At 42.2% G+C, this 17,500-nt stretch overlaps 1 protein-coding gene and 2 non-coding genes across 3 annotated transcripts in view; 1 reads left to right on the top strand and 2 right to left on the bottom strand.

Moving 5' to 3' along the window:
* LOC123515671 (ionotropic receptor 93a-like) overlaps nt 1–17,500 on the bottom strand; it is a 66,968-nt gene that overhangs the window by 20,019 nt on the left and 29,449 nt on the right. The window contains 4 exon segments of the mRNA XM_045274496.1: nt 1,579–1,653; nt 2,517–2,609; nt 11,944–12,111; nt 13,097–13,202. Of these exon segments, the coding sequence (XP_045130431.1) occupies nt 1,579–1,653; nt 2,517–2,609; nt 11,944–12,111; nt 13,097–13,202 (442 nt within the window).
* Trnav-uac lies at nt 3,205–3,278 on the top strand. Its single transcript has one exon. It is a non-coding gene; the product is annotated as a tRNA-Val (tRNA).
* On the bottom strand, nt 9,690–9,761 carry Trnaq-cug. Its single transcript has one exon. It is a non-coding gene; the product is annotated as a tRNA-Gln (tRNA).

Genomic DNA, 17,500 nt, shown 5'->3' on the forward strand with positions numbered 1-17,500 from the left:
ACCCTTGAAAACATCACTAACACAAAACAGCTCCCTTGAAAACATCACTAACGCAACACAACACCCTTGAAAACACCATCTAACACAACACAGCACCCTTGAAAACACCACCTAACACAACACAGCACCCTTGAAAACACCACTAACACAACAGAGCACCCTTGAAAACACCACCTAACACAACACAGCACCCTTGAAAACACCACCTAACACAACACAGCACCCTTGAAAACACCACTAACACAACACAGCACCCTTGAAAACACCACCTAACACAACACAGCACTCTTGAAAACACCACTAACGCAACACAGCACACTTGAAAACACCAGCTAACACAGCACAGCATCCTTGAAAACACCACTAACACAACACAGAACCCTTGAAAACACCACCTAACACAATACAGCATACTTGAAAACACTACTAACACAACACAGTATACTTCAGAACACTACTAACACAACACAGCATACTTGAAAACACCACTAACACAACACAGCACACTTGAAAACACTACTGACACAACACAGAACACTTGAAAACATCACTAACACAACACAGCACACTTGAAAACACCACTAACACAACACAGCATCCTTGAAAACACCACCTAACACAACAAAGCACACTTGAAAACACCACCTAACACAGCACATCACTCTTGAAAACACCACCTAACACAACACAGCACTCTTGAAAACACCACCTAACACAACACAGCACACTTGAAAATACCACCTAACACAGCACAGCACTCTTGAAAACACCACCTAACACAACACAGCACTCTTGAAAACACCACCTAACACAACACAGCACTCTTGAAAACACCACCTAACACAACACAGCACCCTTGAAAACACCACCTAACACAACACAGCACCCTTGAAAACACCACCTAACACAACACAGCACCCTTGAAAACACCACTAACACAACACAGCACCCTTGAAAACACCATTAACGCAACACAGCACCCTTGAAAACACCACCTAACACAGCACAGCATCCTTGAAAACACCATTAACGCAACACAGCACCCTTGAAAACACCACCTAACACAGCACAGCGCCCTTGAAAACACCACCCAACACAACACAGCACCCTTGAAAACACCACCTAACACAACACAGCACACTTGAAAACACTACTAACACAACACAGTATACACCAGAACACTACTAACACAACACAGCATACTTGAAACACCACTAACACAACACAGCACACTTGAAAACACTACTAACACAACACAGAACACTTGAAAACACCACCTAACACAGCACAACATCCTTGAAAACACCACCTAACACAACACAGTATCCTTGAAAACACCACCTAACACAACACAGCACCCTTGCAAACACCACCTAACACAACACAGCACACTTGAAAACACCAGCTAACACAGCACAGCATTCTTGAAAACCCCACTAACACGACGCAACACCTTTGAAAACCACTCGAAATATCTCTAGAGAACACAGCAAAACCTGTTCTTCCAGTACATCATCACAACCACCATATGATAGGAACACTCTTTACAATACACGCTAGTCAATCTTCCTGCCTCACCTTCATAATGTTCACGATCTTGCTAGCTCGAGCACCTGGCGACGGCTTCACCTCTTCCCACTCCTCCTCCGACACCTGTAGAGGAGAGAAATATAGACATGTGAGTAGGATAAATGAAGGTAAGTGGAAGAAATAGAAAAATAGACAGGGAATAAAGTAAAAAAAAAAAGTAAATAAGATGCAAAAGAAAGAAGGAAAGAAAAAGGAAAGATTCGAATTAATAGTGTGAGTGAGACGAAAGGTAAAAGAGAAATAGAAAAAAAATAGGGTAGGAAGAAAAAAGATGATGATATAAAAGGAAGGAGATGAATGAAGGATAAAAAAAAAGAAAGGCAGAGAATGGGCATTGTGAGAAATGAAAAAAATTATAGAAAAAAAAGGACAGGATATAAATGATGTTAAAGATGGAATTAGGATACAAGAAAGAAGAACGAACGAACGCGGAAGAGAAGCATAAAGACGAAGGAAGGTGCGAAAAAAGAACTGGGAAGGATTGATGATAAAAATGAAATGAAGATATTGAACAAAGAGTAAATGTTTGAAAGAAAGAAGCCAAACATAGGAAGAAAAGAGAAGAGAGAGAGAGAGAGAGAGAGAGAGAGAGAGAGAGAGAGAGAGAGAGAGAGAGAGAGAGAGAGAGAGAGAGAGAGAGAGAGAGAGAGAGAGAGAAATAATGGTATACTTAAATTACATCACATAGCAAACAAAAAAAAATATACAAAGTAGCTTAACTTCTGACGATGCACACAAATCACACCTGTAATTTGCACATACACATACACACACACACACACACACACACACACTCTCTCTCTCTCTCTCTCTCTCTCTCTCTCTCTCTCTCTCTCTCTCTCTCTCTCTCTCTCTCTCTCTCTCTCTCTCTCTCTCTCTCTCTCTCTCTCTCTCTATCTATCTATCTCTCTCTCTCTTATACACACCTGAAGGAAATTGTCGTACTCCTGCACGAGCACCTCCGATGTGGCTGTCATGTAGTTAGCGATAAGCAGACGAATGTAGCAGTCAGGCCCATTCTGCAGGAGAGATATGTGGCACAGTAAGATGAGAAGGGTGCCACGGGATATGGTTGTATGAGGAGGAGGAGGAGGTGGTAGTAGTAGTAGTAGTAGTAGTAGTAGTAGTAGTAGTAGTAGTAGTAGTAGTAGTAGAAGTAGTGGTAGCGGTAATAGTAGTAGTAGTGGTGGTAGCGGTAATAGTAGTAGTAGTAGTAGTAGTAGTAGTAGTAGTAGTAGTAGTAGTAGTAGTAGTAGTAGTAGTAGTAATAGTAATAGTAGTAGTAGTAGTAGTAGTAGTAGTAGTAGTAGTAGTAGTAGTAGTAGTAGTAGTAGTAGTAGTAGTAGTAGTAGTAGTTGTTGTTGTTGTTGTTGTTGTTGTTGTTGTTGTTGTTGTTGTTGTTGTTGTTGTTGTTGTTGCTGTTGTTATTGGTGCTGTTGTAATAATAATGATGATAAGGATTACAATAGTAATAATAATGACATTATCATTGACAACAAAAACAGCTATAACAAAATGACATGAATACAAATAATTAACACACCATAAATTCCAGCCAACACGACACATTATTATCTACACCGCCATACACACACACACACACACACACACACACGCCCGGTAGCTCAGTGGTTAGAGCGCTGGCTTTACAAGCCAGAGGACCGGGGTTCGATTCCCCGGCCGGGTGGAGATATTTGGGTGTGTCTCCTTTCACGTGTAGCCCCTGTTCACCTAGCAGTGAGTAGGTACGGGATGTAAATCGAGGAGTTGTGACCTTGTTGTCCCGGTGTGTGGTGTGTGCCTGGTCTCAGGCCTATCCGAAGATCGGAAATAATGAGCTCTGAGCTCGTTCCGTAGGGTAACGTCTGGCTGTCTCGTCAGAGACTGCAGCAGATCAAACAGTGAAACACACACACACACACACACATACACTTCATTATTAATTTCATGACACACACACACACACACACACACACACACACACACACACATCGCGTAGTGTAGTGGTTAGCACGCTCGACTCACAATCGAGAGGCCCAGGTTCGAGTCCCGGAAAACGGCGATGCAAATGGGCAAGCCTCTTAATGTGTGGCCCTGTTCACCTAGCAGTAAATAGGTACGGGATGTAACTCGAGGGGTTGTGGCCTCGCTTGCCCGGTGTGTGGAGTGTGTTGTGGTGTCAGTCCTACCCGAAGATCGGTCTATGAGCTCTGAGCTCGCTCCGTAATGGTGAAGACTGGCTGGGTGACCAGTAGACGACCGAGGTGAATTACACACACACACACACACACACACACACACACACACACACACACACACACACACACACTGTTCGGTAGGAGGACGTAGTAGATACCTACCTAATTTACTCCCAGCGAGGTGCTGTGAACTTCCCATCAAAACTATATAGTTGTGATGTTGCTGAACTTATTACGAACGTTTCCTTTGTGTCTCACACCTCTAGAGGACAATCACTGCCTGGCCTCTAAAGACAATTCTCCTTCTCACAAAAGTACATGCACTTACGCGCGCGCACACACACACACACACACACACACACACACACACACACACACACACACACTTCACTTAAAATTCAAAACAAAAAGAATGGCGACTCCAAGTCCAGCCTCGGAGTCCCCTTCTGGGGAGGGGACCAGAAATATTCCCAGGTTGGACTGCTCTCTCGATGGCGACCCAAAATGCCTTGACACCTCCCTCAACTTTTTCTTCATTAACTTTTGGAACATTTGCGGTCTTAGATCTAATTTACAATCTGTGGAACAACACTTCTCCTCTACTAAACCTCCTTATCTTTTCCTCACCGAAACACAGCTGTCTAACACAACACAGAGTAGCCCATCTTCTGTTCCCTCCCACTTTCTCTATCCTCATTTTCGTTCCGAAGCTGGATGTTGCGTCTATGTACGCAACAACTTAACTTGCTTTCGTGCCCACTCTCTTGAATCTTCTGAGTTTTCCACCATCTGGCTTCAATTCAAAAGTCACTCTAACTAAATTAATTTGTGCTGTCATCTTTCCCTTAACTCCTCTGACTATAATAAATTCTTTGACTATTTAACTTCCAAAGTGGAGCACATTCTGTCCCTATATTCTTTTGAGGAAATCCTTAGATATTTCAATGTTCTCCACCAGCTTTGTCTTTTCTCTCCCTTCACTGACCATCCTGGTGAACTAGCCTTCAACTTTGCTATCCTCCATGACCTAGAGCAACTGTTGCAACACCCTACTCGCATTCCTGACCGTCTTGGAGATTCGCACAACATTCTTGATCTCTTCCTCACCTCTAATCCTTCCGCTTATGCTGTTACCCTATCTTCTCCGTTGGGCTCCTCCGATCACAATCTCATTTCTGTATCTTGTCCTATTTCTCCAATCCTCCTCAGGATCCCCAAAGGAGGTGCCTCTGGCGTTTTGCCTCTGCCAGTTGGGGGACCTGAGGAGGTATTATGCTGATTTTCCCTGGAATGATTACTGTTTCCGTGTCAGAGACCCATCTCTGTGTGCTGAACGCATAACAGAGGTGATAGTGTCTGGAATGGAGGCGTACAATTCTCAGTCTTTTTCTCAACCTAAACTTTCTAAACACATCCTTTTCTCGTGCTATACTTGGTAGAGAGTTGCCCTCAAAAGGTACTTGAGCCTTCCATCTCCTGGATCTCATGCACTTTATAGTTCTGCCCAGAATCATACCAAGTCTGTTCTTCAACTTGCCAAACACTCTTTCATAAACAAAAAATGTGAAAATCTTTCCAAACTCTAACTCCCCTCGTGACTTCTGGCATCTGTAAAAAACATCTCCAATAACTTTACTTTTTAATCTTTCCCTCCTTTACTTCATATTGATGGGACCAATGCCATCTCACCTGTCTCCAAAGCTGAACTCTCTCAAACCTTTGCTAAGAACTTCACCTTGGATGAGTCAAGCCTTGTCTCTCCCTCTCCTCCTCCCTCTGACTATTTCATGCCTTCAATGAATGTTCTTCGTAATGATGTTTTCCATGTCCTTGCTGGCCTAAACCCTCGGAAGGCTTGTGGACTTGATGGATCCTTCCTATTGTTCTCAAAAACTGTGCTTCCGTGCTTGCATCTTGCCTGGCCAAACTCTTTCAACTATGTCTACCGACTTCTACCATTCCTTCTTGGTGGAAGTTTGCCTACATTCAGCCTATTCCTAAAATAGGTGACAGTTCTAATCCTTCAAACTACCGTCCTATAGCTCTAATTACTTGCTTGTCTAAAGTTTTTAATCTATTCTTAATAGGAAGATTTTCAAACATCTGTCACTTCACAATCGTCTATCTGATTGCCAGTATGGCTTCCGTCAAGGTCGCTCTACTGGTGATCTTCTGGCTTTCCTTACTGAGTCTTGGTCATCCTCTTTAGAGATTTCGGTGAAACTTTTGCTGTCGCGTTAGACATATCAAAAGCTTTTGATAGAGTCTGGCACAAAGCTTTGATTTCAAACTGCCCTCCTACGGTTTCTATCCTTCTCTCTGCACCTTTATCTCAAGTTTCTTTTCCAACCGTTCTATTGCTGCTGTGGTAGACGGCCACTGTTCTTCTCCTAAATCTATTAATAGTGGTGTTCCTCAGGGTTCTGTCCTGTCACCCACTTTCTTTTTATTCATTAATGATCTTCTTAACCAAACTTCTTGCCCTATCCACTCCTACGCTGATGATACCACCTACATCTTTCCACGTCCTTTCAGAGACGACCAACCCTTCAGGAAGTCAACAGATCACGCAGGGACGCCACAGAACGCCTGACTTCTGATCTTTCTAAGATTTCTGATTGGGGCAGAGAAAACTAGTAGTTTTCAATGCCTCAAAACTCAATTCCTCCATCTATCAACTCGACACAACCTTCCAGACAACTATCCCCTCTTCTTCAATGACACTCAGCTGTCTCCTTCTTCCACACTGAATATCCTTGGTCTATCCTTTACTCATAATCTTAACTGGAAACTTCACATCTCATCTCTTGCTAAAACAGCTTCTATGAAGTTAGGCGTTCTGAGGCGTCTCTGCCAGTTTTTCTCGCCCCTCCAACTGCTAACTCTGTACAAGGGCCTTATCCGTCCTTGTATAGAGTACTCTTCGCATGTTTGTAGGGGTTCCACTCACACAGTTTTATTAGATAGGGTGGAATCAAAAGCTTTTCATCTCATCAACTCCCTTCCTCTGACTAACTGTCTTCAGTCTCTTTCTCACCGATCTCTTTCTATCTTTTATCGCTATTTTCATGCTAACTGCTCTACTGATCTTGCTAACTGCATGCCTCCCCTCCTCCTGCGGCCCCGCTGCACAAGGTTTTCTTCTTCTTCTCATCCCTATTCTGTCCAACCCTCTAATACAACAGTTAATCATTCATATCATTCTGTGTTAAACTCTGGAACTTCCTGCCTGCTTTTGTATTTCCATCCTCCTACGACTTGACCTCTTTTAAGAGGAAGGTTTCAAGACATTTGTCCCTGTCTTTTGGCTAATTCTTTACTGTTCTTTGAGGGAGCTTGTGTTCAAGTGGGCCTTCATTTTTATGTTTTGTTGCCCTTGGCAAGTTTTCCTCTTGTACACAATAAACACACATACAGGCACGCACGCATGCACGCACGCACACACGCACTCACACTCTCTCTCTCTCTCTCTCTCTCTCTCTCTCTCTCTCTCTCTCTCTCTCTCTCTCTCAAAATAAATAAAAAAATTAAAAAAAACTGTCTTAGACACAAGAAAACAACTGTAACTTTAATACCTCAACCACCAAAAAAGAATGCGCAATAAGCCAGAGACATCTAGTAGCGAGCATCTTCATTACTTCCACATTGATCCTCCAGCCTTGTATCTGCTCCTCCTTTCTGCTGAACCTCTGTACTCTTTACCTAACGCTTAGAAGTGACGGTGCGAGGCTGGGTAGTGATTTGTGAATACTGTGACGTAAGAAATAAAAGGGTCACGATTAGATTATTCATAGACGATGTGGAACTAACCTCTGAAATTTCATCGTTTTGTTTTTTTTTCTTTCTTTTTTGAGATCTTTAGGTTTCGTTTATATTTCTCTTTTTTGGGGGCAGCGAGCGGGGACGGTGGTGGAGAATGTGAGGGAAAGGACGTGGTGATAATACGGAATGCTTTATGGCCTGATTATGGTTTCTGTTCAGTTTCTAATAATATTGTTAAAAATTCTCTCTCTCTCTCTCTCTCTCTCTCTCTCTCTCTCTCTCTCTCTCTCTTTGCGACACCATTTTGAAAATCAAATAGTAACCATCTCCTCTTTCATAAACTAACCTCAAAAAAAGCAAAACACACTATGACATCTATCACTTATTATCACTATCAATAATAGCATTCACAAAATCCCTAAGATAACGCTAAGATATTCAGCCCTTGCATAAGTCCTACCTATATACTGAATGACCCCTTATATGTATTAAGCCAAGGTTTCCCTCCCTCTCATTTGTGGCCTTTAAATCACTCCCAGACGCTCCGGTGCCCTATGTGTCTTCATCCAGTATGGAGGAATGGCTGTGTTATCGTCAGGTGTGATTAGTTCCTATCCTATTTCATGCGGCTGAGTACAGAAGATATGTCATGGACGTCTCTCTCTCTCTCTCTCTCTCTCTCTCTCTCTCTCTCTCGTCTCTCTCTCTCTCTCTCTCTCTCTCTCTCTGTTTCTGCGTTTGTCTATCTGTTTGTCTGTGTTTTTTTTCTTTAGTTCTTCTCTCTCTCTCTCTCTCTCTCTCTCTGTTTCTCTCTCTCTTCTCTATCTGTTTGTCTGTGTTTTTTCTCTTCTCTGTCTCTCTCTCTCTCTCTCTCTCTCTCTCTCTCTCTCTCTCTCTCTCTCTCTCTCTCTCTCTCTCTCTCTCTCCCATAAATGAAACTCGATAGTACGCACTGAGAGAGAGAGAGAGAGAGAGAGAGAGAGAGAGAGAGAGAGAGAGAGAGAGAGAGAGAGAGAGAGAGAGAGAGAGAGAGAGAGACCTTTCCATGACATTACGAGTGACTCCTTCCTACAAGCCTTCATTAATACTTGTCTGTTCTATACCACAAGCTTTCATTTACATACTGGTTTTTTTTTTTATTAATATATTACGAATTCTACTAAGCTTCTTTTAGATTGAAAAAAAATAGAGGATAAAAATTGTTGTTTCTATGTACTAGTTGGAATTATGAATAGAATGTTAAAAGTTTCTGTTGTTAGGTGGAGTTGGTTGACATGGTATGTGTAGGTTTTGAGAGTATGTATGTGACAGTTTGAATTTAAAGTCTTTCTCGTTTTGTGGAGATTAAGAAATTGTTTTATTTTGTGAAGATTAAAATGTTGTTTGCACTGGCTTTACTTATTTAAACCCAATATAATCTAAACCAACCAAAACCTAACTTAACTTAATTCAACCTAGCGTGACCTAACCTAAACTAACCTAACACAACCCAAACCAATCCAAACTGACACAACCCAACAAAACTCAACCAAACCTAAGGTAACACAACCCAAATTAACGCAACTCTAGCACAACATAACATAAAGTGACCAAAACTAATTTCATCCAACCAAAACTAACCAATTTTGATTCAAGCTAAACCAACCTAACTTAAAGCCAACCCAATAGAATCTAACCCAAACAAACGTAACATAAACTTTAATAATGAATGCTCTTAATAATTGCATAAGACAGTTCCGCATCCAGCTGACGCCGCTCTTTACATGAAGCTGTAAAAGACCTTTAATATCATAGCAGTGGGATCTTTCATGGCTGCCGATCAATACCCGCGAGAGAGAGAGAGAGAGAGAGAGAGAGAGAGAGAGAGAGAGAGAGAGAGAGAGAGAGAGAGAGAGAGAGAGAGAGAGAGTAATATATATTGAAAGAAATAAAGAGTAAAGTTCAGATCGAGATGGATAAATAGATAGATAAATAGATAGATAGATAGATAGATAGATAGATATATAGATAGATAGATGAATAGAGAGAGAGAGAGAGAGAGAGAGAGAGAGAGAGAGACGAATGGATTAACTCATATTGAAAGAAAAGAAATTTACATAAAAAAGACAAGTAATGAAAAAAACTATGCACACATACACTAGGTCCCACCGAGACTCGAACTCGGATTGTTGGATTCAGAGTCCAAAGTGCTGACCATTACACCATGGGACCCTGTACAAAACTGGAGCAGGCAAGGTTTGTGTGCCCTGTGTTGTTATAGTCTCTTGGTAGTCCCCAAAGACTCGCTGAAGTTTGCACCCGATTCACGTTGGTAAGGATGTTTTCTGTCTAAGGAGTTTCAGGAAAGTATCAAGACGCTTCGATAACTTAACTGGTGTTTCACTTGAATCTTCTACTTATTTATTTCTTTATTCTATTCATTTATCATGATATTGTCGCTGTACATATACTTCATCTTAACTTATTTGGTTCAATTTCAATTTACGCATATCTATTATCTTTATCTTATACTATTTCTATCTTCAATAGATTCCCTCACAGTTTCTGAAATAACAAGTGATTTTTTTAATCAGTTATGTATAATCTCTATTAAATTATGTCACTATGACTTGAATCATGAAAACACACATAAACGTATTAATAACATCTACTATGGCATGTTAAATGTGTTTCTTCTTTTTTTCTCTCTTATCTTTTCTTTTTTTTTTCTTTTTTCTTGTTGCCTTCATTTAAGGTAGTATTGTCATGTGTATGGTATACATGCTCGGGCCATTCAATGGTACAGTTCGCAAATTTGTATCTCGTTTCTATTTATAGCATGGTGTCAGAGAGTAATGGAAACAATATACGAACAAGTGTGTGGGCCTGGCTGTTTGTATTCATAATCTCCATTCGTCGTATCGCAACTGCTGATAGTAATAATTGCGGGTGAGCGGTGGAGTGAGGCATTGGGTTACGTACGAGTAGTTCTTTGATCCACAAACTTAGGTTTTTCGTAAGTATGAGTTTTGGTTTGTTACTTCTCAGTTCCAAATACAAGACAGTAGTGTAGTCATGGGAGAAGTTCAGGTTTCAAATACCAGAAGGAAAGACTGTCATGACTAAAGTTCAAATTTCAATCATCAAATGTCAGTATCATCCTGGAAGAAGCACATACTTCAACCGAGACGGCAATGCTGCAACTCTAAGTTTACATTTCAACTACGAGTACCAGAGGGTAGCGTTGTCATGAATAAATGTCAGATTTTAATCACTATAGGGGCAGTGTTGTCATGAATCTGCTTCAGATTTTAATCTCTTGCGGCTGGAGGGTATGGCGCTGCCACGAAATAAATACAAAAATTTCAACATATGTAAAAAGGACACATAAGCACTTGATCCGTCTAATTTCCAATCTAACTAATCACCTACACACACACACACACACACACACACACACACACACACACACACACACACCGCGTAGTGTAGCGGTTAGCACGCTCGAGTCACAATCGAGAGGGCCGGGTTCGAATCCCGGCGCGGCGAGGCAAATGGACAAGCCTCTTAATATGTAACCCCTGTTCACCTAGCAGTAAATAGGTACGGGATATAACTCGAGGAGTTGTGCTTCGCTTTCCCGGTGTGTGGAGTGTGTTGTGGTCTCAGTCCTACCCGAAGATCGGTCTATGAGCTTTGAGTTCGCTCCGTAATGGGGAAGACTGGCTGGGTGACCAGCAGGCGACCGAGGTGAATTACACACACACACACACACACACACACACACACATGCACACACACACACCGCGTAGTGTAGTGGTTAGCACGCTCGACTCACAATCGAGAGGGCCGGGTTCGAGTCCCGGGGCGGCGAGGCAAATGGGCAAGCCTCTTAATGTGTGGCCCCTGTTCACCTAGCAGTAAATAGGTACGGGATGTAACTCGAGGGGTTGTGGCCTCACTTTCCCGGTGTGTGGAGTGTGTTGTGGTCTCAGTCCTACCCGAAGATCGGTCTATGTGCTCTGAGCTCGCTCCGTAATGGGAAGACTGGCTGGGTGACCAGCAGATGACCGAGGTGAATTACACACACACACACACACACACACACACACGGCCCGGTAGCTCAGTGGTTAGAGCACTGGCTTCACAAGCCAGAGGACCGGGGTTCGATTCCCCGGCCGGGTGGATATTTGGGTGTGTCTCCTTTCACGTGTAGCCCCTGTTCACCTAGCAGTGAGTAGGTACGGGATGTAAATCGAGGAGTTGTGACCTTGTTGTCCCGGTGTGTGGTGTGTGCCTGGTCTCAGACCTATCCGAAGATCGGAAATAATAAGCTCTGAGCTCGTTCCGTAGGGTAACGTCTGGCTGTCTCGTCAGAGACTGCAGCAGATCAAACAGTGAATTACACACACACCTGGCAGGAGTCGGTGGGATTCATGTCGGACATGTTATACACAAAGGCCAAGTTGTCTCCGTCCTTCATGTTGGCGAGGAAGGCGTACATGTCATACTTCAGCGAGTGAGTGTCGGGCACCGCGAACAGCCACTGGTTCTTGGGGCCCATTAGGTCGAGCGACCGAGCCTGTGAGACGGGAAGGAAGGAGGAGGGGTGTTAGGAAACTGTCAGAAAGGAATGTATGAAGAGAATAGTTAGAAAGAAAGGTGTACATGAAATCGAAGTCTTTATTTCAAGGTAATTTTTAGTAACAGAACAGAAAATAATCTGTGTTATGACTCGTAACATGTCCGAGATTGAAATGAATGTAACAAGAGAAGGAGAAATGCTATGGTCATTTTAGTGTTAAGTTCGTAATGCCTCTTAACATGTCCGAGTTTTGAATGTGAGTAAAAGGAGAGAGAGAGAGAGAGAGAGAGAGAGAGAGAGAGAGAGAGAGAGAGAGAGAGAGAGAGAGAGAGAGAGAGAGAGAGAGAGAGAGAGAGAGAGAGAGAGAGAGAGAGAGAGAGAGAGAGAGAGAGAGAGAGAGAGAGAGAGAGAGAGAGAGAGAGAGAGAGAGAGAGAGAGAGACATATTGGTGTTGATGGAGTGATGTCTACTACTATGTCTAAGATTAGAGAGGAAGTGATATGAGAGAGAAGAGTCACACTAGTATCAAAAGTGTATTACCTCCTGACATATCCAAGAGAGGTTGTAACGCGAAAGAAGAGGAAAGGACAGGGAGAAGAGTAATGATTGTATTAAGACCATGATGTCTCCTACCATGTCCAAAATTAGAGAGGTTGTACTGTAGGAGAGAAAAGAATCAGGGTAGCATTAAGAGCGTGTTACTTTCTAGCATATCCAATTTAGAGCTAGAGACTGCGACATGAGAGAAAGAAAAGAAAAGGAGAGAAAGAAGAGTCATAATAGTGTTAAGGGCGTGTTATCTACCACTATATCCAAGGTTAGAGAGGTTGTTAAATGGGAGAGAAGAGTAAAAGAGAGAGAGAGTCATAGAAGTGTCACGGGCTTGTTATTTACTACCATATTCAAGATCAGAGAGGTCGTTAACATGAGGGAGGAGTCACAGTGTTAAGAGTCACAGTGTTAAGGGTACGTTGCTTCCTACCATGTCCTGTATCTCGGCCAGGGCGTCCTTGTAACAGATGACCAGGAACTGCTTCTCCTTGGGCTCGCCGGCTCGGGGCTGGAAAGCGGAGAACATCTTCCTCCGCCTATAGGGATGAAAAGGGGCAGGAGAGAGAGAGAGAGAGAGAGAGAGAGAGAGAGAGAGAGAGAGAGAGAGAGAGAGAGAGAGAGAGAGAGAGAGAGAGAGAGAGAGAGAGAGAGAGAGAGAGAGAGAGATTGTAACTTGCTCAACGTTTTCATATATTAAAACAAAAGAAACTATGATAAATCCTTTAACAAATATAAAAAAGATATTATTTAACGTTGCCATAAATTAAGAAACCTATGACTGCACCCTCTCCTATACCTATCCACGCCAGGACAGTGGGCGGGCTGCTGAGGCCATCAATCAGCAGCTACGAGTGATAGAGGAGTGGGGTGCTCGCTGGCAAGTGACATTCGCGCCGGAGAAGACACAAGCAATGGTTGTCTCTCGGTCCCCAGCCGCCATGGCAGCAATGGCAGGAAAGTTGTCTTTGGCGTTGCGTCTCCCACTCCAAGATGACGTCAAGATACTTGGAGTGGAGGTGGATCGAGGGCTGAGGTTTGACAGGCATGTCAAAACCATTGCCAAGAAAGCCTCTCACAGGATCTCCGCTCTCAGAAGGATCGCCAGTTTCCTCGACAGGAAGGGGAGACTGCTGCTGTACAAGGCACAGGTGCGGCCCCACCTTGAATACGCAGCTCTCTCCTGGATGTCCTGTGCCGCCACACACAGAAGGAGACTGGACAGCATCCAACGCCGCGCCATACGGCTAGTAGATGCTGCAATACCACCTCACCCAGAGCCTGAGCGTCCCCTTGATTCACTGGAACACCGCAGAGACGTGGCGGCGATCGTAGTGTTCCATAAGGCACAGGTGCAAAGAGTGCCACATCTGGCAGGGCTGCGTCATCCTCTAAGAGTCACCGCACGGAGCACGAGAACGGTGCTCAATGGTGGTGACGCCGTAGAGGTGCCGCGATCCCACGGGTGTCAGCGATAATCTACTATCTATAAAAATATAAGTAACTAGAAACCAGAGAGAGAGAGAGAGAGAGAGAGAGAGAGAGAGAGAGAGAGAGAGACTATATACAGACTTTCAACCCAACACACGCACTCAAATAAAGCAACAGTATCATCAGCACCACATCTGCGCCACCACAACACCAGACAACACTCACAGACGCTCCAGCAAAACTTAACGATCTGAACATTTTACTGATGAATAATAGAGGAAAATAATATATACCCAGTACACGCTCGCACTCTCCATTACCAAATATTTATCGGTGAAATCCTCGTGCGTGATCTAAGAGAACTGTAGTGAGGATAAATTATTTGGTAGGGAGTTACCTGCGGGTCTTCGTTTTCTCTTTCTCGTGTCATAGATATCTCTGCCCTGTTTCGCGCGTCTGTTGTGGTAAAGGTTTTTTTTCGGATTTATTGAAAAGAGAGAAGGAGATCAGTGTGGAGGAAGAAGAAAGAAGAAGGAATGAATGAGTTATTATTTTCTTTTTGTGAGGAATCAAGAGAAGCTGAACTGTCTTTTTTCATATTCAGAGAGTAGAGAAGATAGGGTGCCGAAACGTTTCAGAATATAATACCGATTCCCCGCCCCCACTCTCTCTCTCTCTCTCTCTCTCTCTCTCTCTCTCTCTCTCCAGTTACTTATAACTTTAAAGATAGTAGATTATAGAGTTTTCTTTATTGGTGACAGCGTTGAATACTTTTTTTTTTTATTTCTGAGAGGATTGATTGTAGTTTTTATGTTCTAATATATGAAAATGTTCAATAAGTTCTCTCTCTCTCTCTCTCTCTCTCTCTCTCTCTCTCTCTCTCTCTCTCTCTCTCTCTCTCTGTCTCTCTCTCTCTCCAAGACACAGCTTTCGTAATGTGTCAACCAGTGAATTATGCAAGGGAAAAAATCGATGTACCGCTCTTAGTAGCCTTAGCAAGACACGACGTCGGACATGCCAGCATCAAGAGGGGACATGCGAGGGACACACACACACACACACACACACACACACACACACACACACACACACACACACAAAAGGGCAGTAAGAAGTCACGACATGAAAGGACAGAGAGAGAAGTGAGAGTGTGGAGGAAGAGGAGGAGGAGGAGGAGGAGGAGGAGGAGGAGGAGGAGGAGGAGGAGGAGGAGGAGGAGGAGGAGGAGGAGGAAGAGAAGGAGGAGGAGGAGAAGGAGGAGAATAAATAGGTGTAATTAAGGAGGAAAGAAAATATAGAGAAGAAAAGAGGAGGAAACAGTGAAAGAAGGATGAAGATGTGGAGAAAAGCAAATTATGTTAGGAAAAGGAGAAGAAAGTGATGAAGGAAGAAGAGGACATGATGAAGGAGAACAGTGTGGTGTGAAGAAATAATGAAGGAGACAGAACAGGAGGAAGTAGCCATGAATAAAAAAAGGAAGGGAGGGTGGATGGGGAAGAGAAAGAATGTGCAGCATATAGGAGGCAAAAATACAGATAACTTTCCCATATAACATAACATAACATAACATAAATAATAGGATAACAAAGGGCCACCAGGGCCCATCTAGGTTATCCTGTATCAGTCGCACACCGACCTCGTCATCAGTACTTAAAGATACACTTACAAGTACACAATACATTATATATTAATTCTAAATATTTGGCCCATTAACAGGGCTAAGTCCTGCAGCGAAATCCTCTACAATCTGTGATCCCCATACATGAGGATCATGTCTTTTTCAACTATAGTAAATTTCTTATAAAAACTATCATGCAGCGCTATACATAATTATAAATCTAATAAATTTAAGTGCTTATCTAATCTGTTTTTAAATATTGTCAAACTAGTGTTATTTACAACCCTCTCTGGCAATGCATTCCAGAAGTCTACCACCCTATGACTAAAGAAATATTTCTTATATCTAACCTGCAGCCTTGCTTTCTAATCTTCCTGCCATGATTTCTAGTCCTACTTCCCTCCTCTAAGGTAAAGAAAGATCTCACATCTATGTAGTTTGTATCTGAGAACATTTTAAATAACTCTATCATATACCCTCTTATACATCTCCTCTCAAATGAAAACATGTTTAATTCCTTTAATCTATCTCTATACTCCAGGCGCTTTAATGCTGGTATCATCCTAGTTGCTCTTCTCTGAACTGCTTCTAACATGTTGATATCCTGCCTATAATGGGGTAACCAGGCCTGTATGCAATACTCTAAATGGGGCCTAACATAGGAATTATATAAGCTACGCACCACTTCCTTACTTTTATAACTAACATTTCTATTTATAAAACCCAGGATCCTATTTGCCCTATTTCTTGCTTCTAAACATTGCTTTGAAAATTTCATAGTCCTCTCTATCACTACTCCTAAATCCTTTCCCTCCTCTACTGCCTCTAGCCAACATCTCATAGCTAAAGTTTGTGTTGTCTTTACCTAAATGCATAACCTGACACTTTTTAGAATTAAACTCCATCTGCCACCTGTCTGCCCATGCTATCAGCCTGTCCAGGTCTCGTTGTATTCCTGTACTGCACATGCTATCTTAGTATCATTTGCAAACTTTGATACTTTGCTACTAATTCCTATATCTAAATCGTTAATGTACACCAAATATGAAGGTAAGTCACGTGGAAGGAAGAGGAAGGTGTGTCAAGGTTAAAGGACAAGAAAAAAAATAACGTGTCAAGGAGAGAGAGCATAAAAAGGTCTCGTTTGGGGGAAGAAAGTGACAAGCAAAGGACAAAAACACCTCATTCACTAAAGTATAAAGAATAGATAATGAACACAAAGACGTGAAAAAATGTAATGAAAGAAAAGAAACACGTATTGTATGAGGGACGAAAGAGATAAGAATATATCATCATACCAACCTATAAGATAGATCACAGAGAGGGTAGAACAAAGCAGACATGAAGCATAAACACGATAAGAAAAAAGACAAAGATATCTTGAAAAGACAGACTAGATTGTTGTGCGAGGGATTAAAGTGTTAAGAAAACTAGCATCTCTTTCCCTGAGTCACAAATAGGAAGGAGAGAAGGAAATATAAGGAAAAAACAGCAAGAAAGGAATTCATCACTAAAATGAAAAGTGTTGGGATATGAATGACAAAACAAGAATACAAGAATATAACCTTTCCTTTCACTAAAACAAGACATAAAATAAAAGAGAGAAGACGTGAGACATAAAAATAAAATAAAAAGAAATTAAAGAAAATATATTAATTGTTGTACTGAAGGACAAATTAACCAGAAAAAACAGCAATTTCTCTTCCATTAACTCGCAAAAAACAGAAAGGAGAAAACCAAGCAAAGTACATATAAGGTATGAAATAAAAGATAATGAAAAGGGAGGAG

Source organism: Portunus trituberculatus, chromosome 39, assembly GCF_017591435.1.
Source record: "Portunus trituberculatus isolate SZX2019 chromosome 39, ASM1759143v1, whole genome shotgun sequence".
In the NCBI taxonomy this organism is placed as follows: Eukaryota; Metazoa; Arthropoda; class Malacostraca; order Decapoda; family Portunidae; genus Portunus; species Portunus trituberculatus.